The sequence below is a fragment of the Ptychodera flava genome, chromosome 22 (assembly GCF_041260155.1).
Source record: "Ptychodera flava strain L36383 chromosome 22, AS_Pfla_20210202, whole genome shotgun sequence".
NCBI classification, from domain to species: domain Eukaryota; kingdom Metazoa; phylum Hemichordata; class Enteropneusta; family Ptychoderidae; genus Ptychodera; species Ptychodera flava.
Window position 1 is genome coordinate 19,734,155 of NC_091949.1, and position 13,264 is coordinate 19,747,418.

The 13,264-nt window shown below is 37.7% G+C and overlaps 1 protein-coding gene across 2 annotated transcripts in view; it reads left to right on the top strand.

The window, feature by feature from the left end:
- Positions 1-751: 751 nt before the first annotated feature.
- LOC139122900 (inhibitor of nuclear factor kappa-B kinase subunit alpha-like) overlaps positions 752-13,264 on the top strand; it is a 30,967-nt gene continuing 18,454 nt past the window's right edge. Inside the window, exons 1-3 of one of the 2 annotated variants that reach the window (XM_070688760.1) lie at positions 752-904; positions 10,562-10,702; positions 12,729-12,938. In XM_070688760.1, coding sequence (XP_070544861.1) covers positions 10,589-10,702; positions 12,729-12,938 — 324 coding nt within the window. In that variant the 5' untranslated portion in view covers positions 752-904; positions 10,562-10,588. Of the gene's footprint in view, positions 1,055-10,561; positions 10,703-12,728; positions 12,939-13,264 lie in introns of both variants that reach the window. The other variant, XM_070688759.1, reaches the window with a different exon arrangement.

Sequence of the window (13,264 nt, forward strand, 5' to 3'; positions counted from 1 at the left end):
CATTCAGGATGCAAGTGCAGTGGAAGTATACAATAATGGAAGAAATATTTACTTTTTATCAAAAGTATTCATAATCATAAATTTATTAATTGTTTACGCTCTTGCTATGACTAATCATAGACCCTAGAGAAAAACATAGACCCTAGGTAGTTTTTGTCTTGGGTCTATGGACTGATAGCGCCTTATGGATGATGGCCCTGTGCCTCGGCTTGAAGCACAGTCGCTTGGTGGGCTATTCAGCTCTGGGGCTATTCGCCCCATAGACGAGTGTACAGAAGCGAGAAACACCTCGCTTCTGTACACTCGTCTATGGGGCGAATAGTCCCAGAGCTGAATAGCCCACCAAGCGACTGTGGCTCAAAGGTCTAGTGTACGTGTATATATAGTGATGGAAAGAAAGTCACATATATTATGGAGGTAAAAAATGATTACCTCCATGAATATATACAATCAGCCGAGCGCCTCCCCTGGGGATGGGGGTAAATATTGTTTCGTTTGCTAGCTGCGTGTACCTCAGCAAATTCGCCCTCAACGGTGTGCTTTAGCAAACTGACTGTCGTCGCGTCGACGACGTCACTGCATAAGTTGCGCAGCGAAATTTTGTGAAATACATGAAGGTACACATTTATGAATGCATTTTTGGTGTCTTCTTCCACTACGGATCAAACTGGATAGCCTGTAAGGTGTAGAATAGGTCCCGTCCCCCTTGATCACATAATAATAATAAGCTAACGAGAAAAGAGTCACAAACAAACTAGCGGAAGCTCCCAGCTGAAAAGGGGAAGTCCCGTCAACAGTGAAATTAGTTATGATATGTGGGAACACCATTACGTCATTTTGTCCTTTTTATCACATTACAGGCAAGGAAAATTAGGCGTTGTGTAGGTAGAAGACACCATTGTAGGTAAGCCATAGCCTTACAAGGACCAGTCTTGTGGAAAAAGTTGCTAACGCGGAAGTCAATCTTCGCTATCAAGTGCCCGAAAGACGTCTAAATAAGGCCTTGTAACCCGTGTGCGACTGACTTGAAAATCGTTAAAAACTGCCCGATAAGGTAACGAACGGAATCGAACTGTAACTCGTAAGATCTTTTTCTGTCGTCCCATGCATATTTATTCTTACACTCACTATCGTGTCGCTATCAACTAACGAATAATGAAAAAAACCCAAAGCCTTCGTGCTTTTTGGTTCAGAACTTCAGTCATTGAAGGTTAGGCCACAAGATGTCTGTTGCAGCTTGGAGGTACCCTCCCTTCTGCCCCCAAGGTTGCAGTGATGATAATGTTATCGAAATAATACTCCCAAGATAAAAGATCGAGAGTTAAAATAGAAGACAATCATCGTGTCATACCTACGTGTAGACTGAAGCCTAGGTGTGACTAGAAAGATGCGGATCTCATAGTGAACGATTTACATTCAAATTCAAAATCGTCCTAGGTTTTGGAAAAGTACTAACTATTTAGCTTTTTCCAACACCGGTCAAGTCGACAGAAGTCAGCAGGAAATCAGTATACACATATTGACTGACCATGAGGGCAACAGCATACATTTGTACCCTGAGGGACTGTGAGTCACCACCAAAAACAGACTGTTTCCCCAGGCCAAAGGCTGAGGGAAACAGTCTGTTTTTGGGGTGACTCACAGGCCAGAGGGGTAAAAGACGTATGCTGTTGCCCTCATGGCCAGGCAATATGTTTTTTATAACACACCTCATGTACAGTCATGCATGACAACATACCATGTACACAAAACTTGTCGCATGTAATTATGTCAGAGTGGTTCGACAAGAAAAGGTTTTTTCTAGACAGCGTCGCAGAACTTCTGCAAAACGTTCAGTGCATCATTGATTATCGTTTTCATCCCTTTCAAATCCTTGTTGGAAACCAGAGTATTCAGTTCTTCATCAAAAAGTAGGATAAACCGAGAAATTTCCAACTATCATTTCGCTCGGCCGCAGATGACATCTTTGTTTACAATACGGTTTGCGCATGTGCAAATGTCGTTTTTAAAATCAGCGGGCATCATTTTTCGGAATTAATGCCTGGCAGGCAACAGTTCCGACAAATAATGTGTGATGACGTCGTTTACGTCGATCAACACAGAAAGAAAGCATCCTATGTGACTATCAATTGACAAATTAGAACACAGACTGCAGATAATCCATAAGGTGTTCTATAATGTAAAATGTTCCCAAGACATAAAGTGATAAATGTGCTATCCCGCTCTAAATCAGTTGTGATCATAATGTTTACATGCTCCATTCCACCTCCATGGTCTTATAAATACAAGTTGGTGAAAATCACTGTGTTTCTGTACAAATGGTCATCTTTCAGATGTATTGTGCAGAACATGTTGAGTTAGTCAAAACGCATTACACAGGACAAAGTTATGCCTTACTTTGTTTATCCAACTTGAGCTGGCAGCAGCACATGAACTTGTAATGAGAGAGTTCAACGAGGAATCCCTTTCCTGCCATGGTCAATCTGTCTGCAACAGCGTCAGTTTAGTCTAAATCCAGCACATAATATTTCCCATTTAATGTTTTTATAGCCCTGACCATTTGACGAGCTCTAAATTGACTCATGTAAAACATGATTTTTTATAGCTGCAACAATTGTAGCTCACAGGCCGTGTGCAGGCTTCATGTTGGCTGTGTAGCACAATCCCGTAGGCTATGATTCTGGACCAGTGAAAGTGCAGAAATTTTGCCCAGCAGATCTGCTAGGTGCAAAATTGGTCACACAGGCAGCCAATTTTCCCATATCTTGCTCAAATTTTGCCATAGTCTTGTTTCCTGGTAATAAGCAATGCCATCTATGCTAACAAAATGGTTGACAGTGTGTACTGTTGACTGGCAAACGATGGTTTATATCATAGATAGTAGTACTTCTACTGACCCCATGTCAATGGTTACATTTTGCAAGATCAAGGCAAGACACAAGATGGCAGCAGATTTGAAGGAAAAATTTACTCAGAGTCATTAAACAGTCGTTTTTCAGTGTAAGATTACACATTTCACTGTTTCATTAGCATAGATTGTATTGCTTAAGACCAGGAAGCAAGACTATGGCAAAATTTTCACGAGATAAGGGGAAATTTGCTGCTCATGCATCCATTTCTGTGCCCAGCAAATCTACTGGGCAAAATGTCTGTACTTTCAGTGGTCCAGAATCGTAGCCCTATGGGGTTGCTACATAGCCAACAAAACAGAAGAAGCCAATGCACAGCCTGTGGGCTACAAAAAAATTATGTTTTACATGATTCAATTTAGGACTTCTCAATGGCAGTGTTTTCCCCAGAGCAATTATAGAGTGGTGGCTGCCACTCTTTAATTTTTGGTAAACGATAGAAACTCATTACCATAACAATTACATTTATTGTTATGCAAATTAGCCACCACTCTTAATATGGGAAATATGGTGTGCTGGATTTTGCATTTCTGGTCCCAGCAGATCTGCTGGCCAAAATTTCTGCACTTTCAGTGTTTTGGAATTGTAACTCTACGGACCATTGCTACTCAGCCAACACGACAGAAGAAGCTGGCGCATGGTCGGTGGGCTACAATTATTGCAGTTTGATTTTTCAATTAGATTTTTCAGACTTGCCTGGCAATGCGCTTATAAATATGGTGTCTGCTACTCTCTTTTGACATGCCTTGATTGTGAGTGTATGTCACAGCAATCTTCTGGACAGCTCTGATTTTTGTGATGATTTTGAAAGACTTGACCCCATGAATGTGCTTCAATGGCTGAATACATTAAGTGAGGCTACCCACAATTCTCCATGATCTGTACACCCTGAGATCACTCACTGAACTGAAGCAATTTCTTCTGTACACAGAACAACTCGATCCATATTTCAAATTTCTAGCAACATAGTTCTAATAATCATAATTTTCTGATTTGTCACTGTGAATAATGAGAAGATCAACCCCTTTTCCGCAGAGGAGATAGCAATTTTGTAATTTTGTTAACATAGATTTTTGACAGCCATACACAATATTTCAAGGAAACTAAGGGAATAAGTTGCATCTGTGTTGGCAAAAGAAAGGGTATTGATTTTTTTCATGTTTGTAACAAAGGAAATTTGCATGTCTGACATGTGGTATGATGAGACCATCTTAGTTGCTGATAACTTCATCTTGGCAAGTGTGCAATTTTAAGCACCTCCAAACATCGACTTCTCATTCAATTTACTTTTGAATTAAAAAAAAAAATTTGGAACATAGTTTTACAAATAATCCTGAACTTAAATTGTAAGTTAAAAATTGTTAAGAAACTGATAAAATTGAAAAAGCCTTCAGTAAAAAATGTCAGAGTGAACAAATCAAGGGTAATTGTGGGTAGCCTGACTTACTGTGGAATGGTCATTTTTTGGCTGGTGCTTCAATGGCTGATCACATGTGAAGCTTCATTATACAGTGAACTGTACATCCATTCCAGGGATGTAGGGCAAGCTGCTTGTCACAGTCAGGCCACCCCATCACCACCATGGCATGAACCATATCAATGGTTGCTGAGCTTGCTGCAAGTTCTAGGCAAACCATGCACAACCATAAAAAAACAAAAAACAAACAAAAACATAAACAGCCAGAGCTGACACAGTACATCAATGCTCTGACAAGAAACAATTCTGAAAAAATACCTATTCCTAACTCAGGACTCAAATCAACATGTGCAATGTCTGCCTGAGAAAAGATGCTTTGAGTAAGGGATTTGAAATGGCCATTCATTAATTCTAAAGCCCATCAAGGTCATACCGTAGTAGTATGTGTAGATTTGTGTCCCCAGGCTGAGGGAAAGTAATTTTCAGATATCCTTTCGATCAATTCCTTTGTCTAACCATCGATGGATACCGTAAAGTCTGGTATATTTTCAGGGTTATAAAAAGCGCACCTGAAAATTACAGCGTGTTAGAAATATTTTCCTCTTGTAGGTACTACACTACTTGTGAGACAGATGTCAAGTGTTTGAATGTAAAGACAGTCTGCAATGTGTTCCTCCAATGGGCCAAGATTAAATATTGACTGTATTGTATACCAGTAGCATAGCGCATTCATGTGCATAATATCAAACATGTTCAAACAGTGTCAGTTAATTAATGCACCTGTTGCAGAGGTATATATCATTTGAAAATGTGTTTCAGCTCATTTGTATACAAATTAATACAAACTCAAGATTGATACAATCGTTTATAGTGCAATCAACGATATTTGAATGGTAAACATATTCAGAGTGCATATGGTTGTTAACTTATCATATCCGATGAACTTTTAACGCAAGGTCATGGGACTTTGGGCATGCATCAAACTAAAGTCAACCTTGGATTTGAGCCTTTGGGAGGTCAAAGAGGGCCAGTGTCATGCAATTCATTGAATGTACAACACTGCAAACTCAGGTTATTTGGATGTGTCTCTTGAAGAAAGTCCATGATTATGATGGCACGTAGTATTAACACAATCAGCACATACAAAGGAGGCTGTACTGTGTGTAGGCCACAATGCATTCAAAATTACATACAGCTTCTTTGAAAAATACCAATACACCACACTAGATTTTAGTCACACATTCATCATGGTCATTGCTACATGTGTGTTAGGCCTCATAAAATGACATGCTTTCATGAGGTTTGTACTGACCCTTTTTTGGCCCAAGTTACAATGTATACAGTGTACAATTTGAGGCACATGAATACTCTTCATTCATAATTAGTCATCAGCATAATTGCTGATTTGCATACCTAAGCAGTATTCATTAGTACACTTTGCATAAATGAATATTAATTGGTTTTATCATGATAGCGTTTTGTCGTGATATTTTTGTAAAAAAAATACAACATCTGGCACTACAACAGGAATAATGCATATTGCTTTGGTATCATCAATTAGCTCAGGCAGTGTAATGCATTGCAGTAGTAATGGTCGGGTGGGAAAATGTTAAGGAAGAAAACAGAAAAAAAAATAGTCACATCCATATGTCAATTTTTGTAAAATGTTGTGGACCAGAAATAAATCTGATTTTTGTCCAAAATTGGAAAAATTTATTGGAACTAATTTTGGATAAAAAGCCAGACTATTTCTATGTTCGTGGAATATTAATGCATGACTATTCGACAGTGTTGCATGCTTATCATTAACAAATAGTTTTGAAAGATTATCTAATTGGCTGTTGATATTAATATGTTGATTAGAGATTATTCCAGGATATGTTTTCATGTTAGTCATGACACATGAGTGTATTGATGCAGGATGCATCATATATCTCTGTGTTTTCATACGGCAGGACCATGGTTGCCTTGACCCTAGACCTTGTTTGCCTCTATGCCTCCATGTGGGTGGAGGCAAGCGGAGTCTAGCGTCTAGGCAAGGTCCATGGTCCCTCTATCAGGTGATAGAGGGACCATGCTGGTATGAAATGCATCATGTCGTCACCACGACATTACTGCTAATTAGAGTGTTTGTGGTTTCAGACCATAGACCCATGAAAAGATCTATGGTTTCAGACCATAGATCTTTTCACATTTGTTAGCAACTGGTGACTTCCTGTATTTATCTCGTCTATTGTTATAGTTAGGAGTGTAAATTAACCTTTTGACAACGGTAATGACCTAATTCTTTATGTATGCAAAACTTTTTACAAAAGTTTGTGTCATCATTCAAATATGCCATATTGCTTCTTTTCCCAAACAACGGTATACTGTACATTGTCAAGCCAATAGCCAAATTTGTACCATGTATTGCATGTTGTAATTATACAATTTATGTCTTGTAATATGGCCTTGTACAAAGTGCATTATGTTTATCGTGTAATATTGTCGTATAAGTGATATTATATAACTTTGTGCATTATATGATAGTACTTTATATAGCCCTTGTAAATGTGTGTCACTTGTCTTTGAGGTATCTAATACACATATGTACCAAGTGCATCATTCTATACTGCTTTGAAATGCCAGAATGTGAAGTACACTGTACATATGTCAATGTGAATGCACAGTGTATGTCAAAGACGTATTTATAGACCCCATTAGACTCTATATTTGGGCATAGACTCTCGAGGGTCTATGATTTGGGCTTGTTGTAAACTTGGCACCTGTCATCGGAAATGACATTTTTCTTTACTTTCATAAACGGATAATGGATAACATCATAGCAACCTGTTGTACGCACATGTATTTCCATAGGGAATCATGGGAAACCCCCTGACAATAGGTTGTACTTCAAGAGAAAACCTATAAGCTTGTTAAGTAGTTCACAGAGTGCATACAGTATGCAGGGTTAAACAAGGTCTTTCATCTGTGTTGAAATCTGTACCAAGGAGTACGGTAAGTGTAGTCTTAGACTGACAAAAGTAACATATTTCTCCAGCTGTTTGGCAGAATGAATGTTTTTCTGTCCCTGTTATCCAAAAGGCAAAAACTCAAATTATTGCAAAAGGAAACCCACTACCTATAACCCAATTAACTAATGTAGTTAAAGCCCCCACTCAATTATCAGATTCATCTAATATAAATATTATTTACTTGATGAAATATTCAATGGAAAACAAAAGAATGACAAACTGTTAATGGGCTGTTGACACGTTTGCTAATGCGAGAACCTGGGATTGAGAAGGGCGCCTTTTAAGTAGGTCACCAGATTGTGATCAAAATATTTTTCATAAAAATTAGCAATGTTTGCAGTAGTCCTTAAGTTCAAACAATTTTCCATCATCAATACTGTTAAACTGATCGGTGTGTTAAAAATATAGATATTGTTCAAGAAATTAACTACATGCATTTGTTCTCAATTTTACTGCATGGGCGAGGTGTAAATAAGTATGGTATTGCCAAATAGGAAAATGACAGAGTAATGATGGAAATTAGTCATTCTAACCATGTTAGCATATTTTATTAGGGTCCACTTACTTATGATAAATAACATGATCCGCTGAAAATGTTTGTGATTGAAAAGTATGCTGAAAAATTGCATTGTTATTATCAGTAATGTTTCTAATGAACAAAGCTTTTTTTTGCAAAACTTTGTGTAGTTTTGTCCGCTCTCTGAAATAAGTTTTCATCTTTGATTTAGAATTTTGGTTCTGTCATTTGAAGTGTTGACTTCCGTGAGTTCCGGCCGCTGTAAACATTATGATTCAATTGAGGTCAGCCAGTATAACCATCCTGGTGATCAGATTTCATGTAAATGAGTCAAAGAAAATGCCCCGATATTCACCTCATGTGTACACGTTTTACCAATTTTATATTGCAGTAAAAATGGACGGGACTCTAGAAAGAAAATCTTGTCATCCCTTGGTATTAGGATAATAATTTACTTATTATTGAAATTTTGGTGTAATCTATAGCATTGACATCCGTCCGGTAATCCAGTATCCTTGTTATGTTTCACAGTAGTTCATCATAGCGGCACCATGACAAAATCATCATTCACGACATAAATTTGAAAGATTTTGAGAAATGGTCTTTGTTGTCGCCCTGTCGCTTTTTAGCAATACCCATGCATTTAATTACAAAACGTAGTATTTCGGAGATATGCCCGAAAATATAAAGTGATAACCAGCGACAGTCGCATCTGAACGGCCCAACAAATATGTTCACTGAGAACAGCTTATCCTGATTCATATGTTGTATGTTTCAGTTGTGTACTTAAAAAAGATCAGCATATGTTAAGTAAAGAATCACAACTTAAAATATTACATTTGGACAACACTAGATGTAGCTTGAACCCCTTGCACCACCATGGTTTGGCCCAAACCCATTGTCACCAGTGTTTACTGTGGACCAGTTTACAGGGAATCGGGGTGAACAGGTTGAATAAGTGAATGTAATTTTTTCCCTATCGCTCTATGTGTAAGCATTTTGTGTTGTAGTCTAAAGTTGACAGTTGACCCATTTCAAGTTTGGTTCAGTGTGATAGTTTCCATTTCATGGGATAAAGTCAGGTTTTTGAGAAAAGAATCAAGTCTTTTGTGTAAACACAGCATTCATCTGTATAATTTGTTTACAAAACATACAAACCAGCCCTGAAAATTTCCAACAACGTTCACTGGACAAATGTATTGGATCAATTAATTACTGTTCTGCACTTTGAACAGAATACACAGATTTCTGAAACATTATATTTGACAATACCAAATCATCTTACTCAATATTGCATGATATAAGCAGATTCCTGATTTCTCAAATATCAAATAATTCAAATACAAAAGTATTACTGTGTCTTCAGACGTGAGATTTCAGCCTTTTAAGTTGGGTCTCAAATAACACATTTGTAGTAAAAACTCATAGAAATTCAATTGGTCATATGCATCTAGTGTTGATAGCTTCTCTTGATAGAGGAAATTGGACCTGTAGGTCAAAGTCCTTGCATGTAGTGCACATACTGTAGTAACTATGTTCTTATACACCTACTGCTATAAATGTGTATGAGTTGATTTTAAACCATTTAAACACCTCTGGTTACATTGACTTTGCAAAAATTTAGTATACCCATTTACAAGAATCATCATTATCAGGTTCAATTGCTGTTTATATTCCATTTACCATCAAAATTTATGCACAATGGAAACCTCAATGTTCATGGTACATAATTTGCATAGTGTACACAGAGGCGTCTAAAATTAATGTTTCATGTTCTTTTCATCAATTATGTACCTTTAAATTTTACCATATGTATTCATGAAATTGCATCAGTGCCATGGATTTCAATCTAAAACTTTGCTCACAAATCAGAGGAAGGCCTGATATTTTTCATAGGTCAAAGGTCAATGACTTCGTGCAAGTCAGTATGACAGGGCAAAAGGGTGGGTGGAAATCTGTCTGTTGTATGTATTGATATTGTTTTTGACCAGGTGTTGTCATTTTATTTACCTTCCTGAACCCGGACGTGGCCCAAAGGGAGCCTTAGAGATTACATGTATGTGGTAATGTCAGATTCTGTAGTAATACTAATAAAAACCTGACTTCATTAGGCTGATGGTATAACGTCAGAACATTGCTGTGAAAGTCAATAAATAAATCTTGCAAAACAGTGTGAGCAATACAACATATGCAACATGCCAGAACATAAATTGTACTGCAGAAATGAAAATCTCCAGCAAAGCGTACAGTAGTGAATATATATTTTAGGATTTTGTCTGTTTGAGATACATGTACTATATGGTGGATATCTATTGTCGATACAGTGCGCTGTATGTGTCAGTATTTGCACATGATGTATAGGCATTAATAACATATTTATTTTACATGTTTAGGTACTCAAGATATATTTGCAATTTTGACTGATTGTAGAGAAACTATGTGAGAGATCATGTAGTGTGGTCTACTGTGTGTACATCACTGGGATTGTTTTCCAATATTGTATGTATTAATTGGTAATGCATTGGGGTTTCCCATTCATTTCATAAGCAGTGCCTCATACTATTCCAAGACAATTTTCCCCAGGGAAAGCACACAGAGTATTCAGGGACTGTCCAAATAGACAACATGGCAAATACAATACACTAATATATACTCTACTATATATGGATTTATAAAGTGAATACATTGTTTTTATTTTTTCAAGGACTTGATGCATGTCTGGTAACGTGCTATGATGAACAACCCCGCGCAACTTATATCGCAAATACCCGAGAAAGATGGATGGAAATGCATAGAAAACATTGGCTCAGGTGGTTTCGGTAATGTCTTACTGTTTGAGAATAAGGTCAGTGAACTACGAATCTGTCAATGAGTTTGTGTGTTTGTGGGAAGAATGTTGAAAAATTCACACAGGATGCACCTTATCATTACGTAAAGAGATGTGGTTTCTGTATGTTCCATTTATGGCTTCATATGTGTTAGCATTTCCTGTTTTCTGAGCAAGTTCATTCCATTGTAACTCCATACGTCAGTACGCCATGGTATAAATGAGATGTCAGTTTGTTTGTTTGTTTGTCCCTATCTCTACAAATTTGTAACTATGGCGATAAATAAGTATGTCCGCAGAGTAGACTGAAATATGCATGCATTCAGTTTAAGGACACATTGATACCCCGGTTGTATAGCAAGATACATTTTGTAAATATTGCTGTCTTTGAATTGGTAGACTTCTCAGCTATGAAGGGGAGGGGTTAGGGTCACATGACAATGCATGTAGGTACATGTATGGTAAGTGTTTACATTGCAGCAGTGATAATGTCTTGTGCAAATTTTCAAATGATATGGTATGAAGGGACATGACAAGAAAGTATTTATTCATTTCAAATATTTACATCATTCAATAATAGTTGGCATTGCCAACGTCGCCCTGTTTCCATCTAATTTGCTGGCAGTTTCTGTAGATTTTTCATTTGAATTTGAAAATGGGAGAAAATAAGTCATATGTTGTCTGTTGATAAATTACAACCCTTGTCTCCAGGTAGAAAGTGCTTCACAAAAAAGGATGATGAATGGTTTGTCAAAGGCAGGAAATTCAAACTGCTGAGAGTTAAATTCAAACTACGCTGATTTTGTGTATTCAGAAGTATGTAATCAGACCAGTTTTCAAGTGGGTGCTGTGTGAGTGTGAACACAATAGCTGTGCAATCATGCTATAATAATAAATAACAAAGAAAAGTAAATAAACAAATAGGTAAGGAAAGATCACCTGTTGATAAGCAGTCAATATTTTCCTGTCTCTTCCTCTTACCTTTTCTGTGTTTGAATATAGAATATACCGTATTTCCACACGTAAGCGCCCATGTTCTGGAATGCGCGGTGCCCATTCCTAAAGTATCCACTGTGATTTTTCTCACGTTTTTGGAAATGGGAAATTAAAAGAACTTTGAAATCATGGCATTATGTGAGAGTCTGGTTCATTCTACAGTCGTTGTTGCTGACCATGAAACCAGTGTTGCAATACTGAAATGACCCAAATTTAGTGTCAACAGGCCAAAACTATATGCAAAACAATTGCCAGCTAGCTGTGTTCCGATTCTTGAACATGTTGAGCTGAGGTCCCGGTGAATAGACCCCAACGCAATGTAATTCTCGTTACCTTACAATTTACGTAGCCCTTACAATTTACGTAGCTTCGTTTGGTCTTGTGCTAAGCATTACGGGAAGACTCCATTAACTTAGGAATACCCTACTTCCATATGAGGATCAATTTCACAGACCTGCCTTTCCTACAATGGCACTACAATAGCACCAGCTGGATTAGATAAACATAACAATGGAACAGTCACACCTTGGGGATTAAAAGTCTTCTGTTTGTCACCCGAGTTGCTCAGGCAGGGACTTGGGTTTCAGGTACCATGCAAGTTAATGCAGTCGTCCCCTAATGGGGACAAACTACATGACATTGAAATGCATTGTGGTAAAAGTTGACTTCTCACCTCGGCAAGAGTTTGTAATGGTGATACCATAAATATGTATTTCTATAAGACTTATATTATCAATCTCATGGCAAAAAGTCCTGTTTGTTCATGAAACTAGCTAAACTAATGCATCTTAGCATTTCTGGTATGAAATTCCTGTATAACCTAAAACTTTAGTTGGCTTCTGTAGTCTTATGTGTTTCATCTGTAGAAATCCAGGCTATTAAAAAATATGGTTGGCCGCCTTGGACTTTTATAACTAACTTAGGTGACAAAATTGTATTTTTAAGGTACTGTGTCAGTGAGAATAACCTATATTCATACATGTATACTTGCATGTGTTCATCTGTGAATTGTAACCAAGAATGTTTTGTCATTTCTTCAATTCTACAGAATATTAAACAACGGTTGGCTTTGAAGCTTTGCCGACTTGTATTGGAAGGAAAACACCGGCAAAGATGGCAGCTGGAAGTCACCATCATGATGAGGCTGGACCATCCCAACATTGTAACGGCTATCGAAGTGCCGGATGCATTACTTCCGCCGAAGGGAGAACTTCCCAGAATGGCTATGGAATACTGTTCTGGAGGAGATCTCAGAAAGGTATAGTCTTTCTAACAAGTTTGGTTTTTGTGGTGTCGTCCGTAGAATCTTGCACATTCTGAGGGTTGTCAATATTTGCTAAATGCAACTAACGGTATTTGGAGACCTCGGATACCTTGTGCAAAGCCCTCATATTGCATGCATAAAGTGAACAAACACAGCGACAGAGGGACTGTGATATGAGCAAATAATCGGCCCTTTTCACACTTGACCTTCTAAGGATGAATTTTACTTCCTTGCAGTTTGATATGTATGATTAAATTTGCATATCAGGGTTTAGTACACTGTGATGTCACAATGTACTCATTTGCATAGTTTAGAGGATC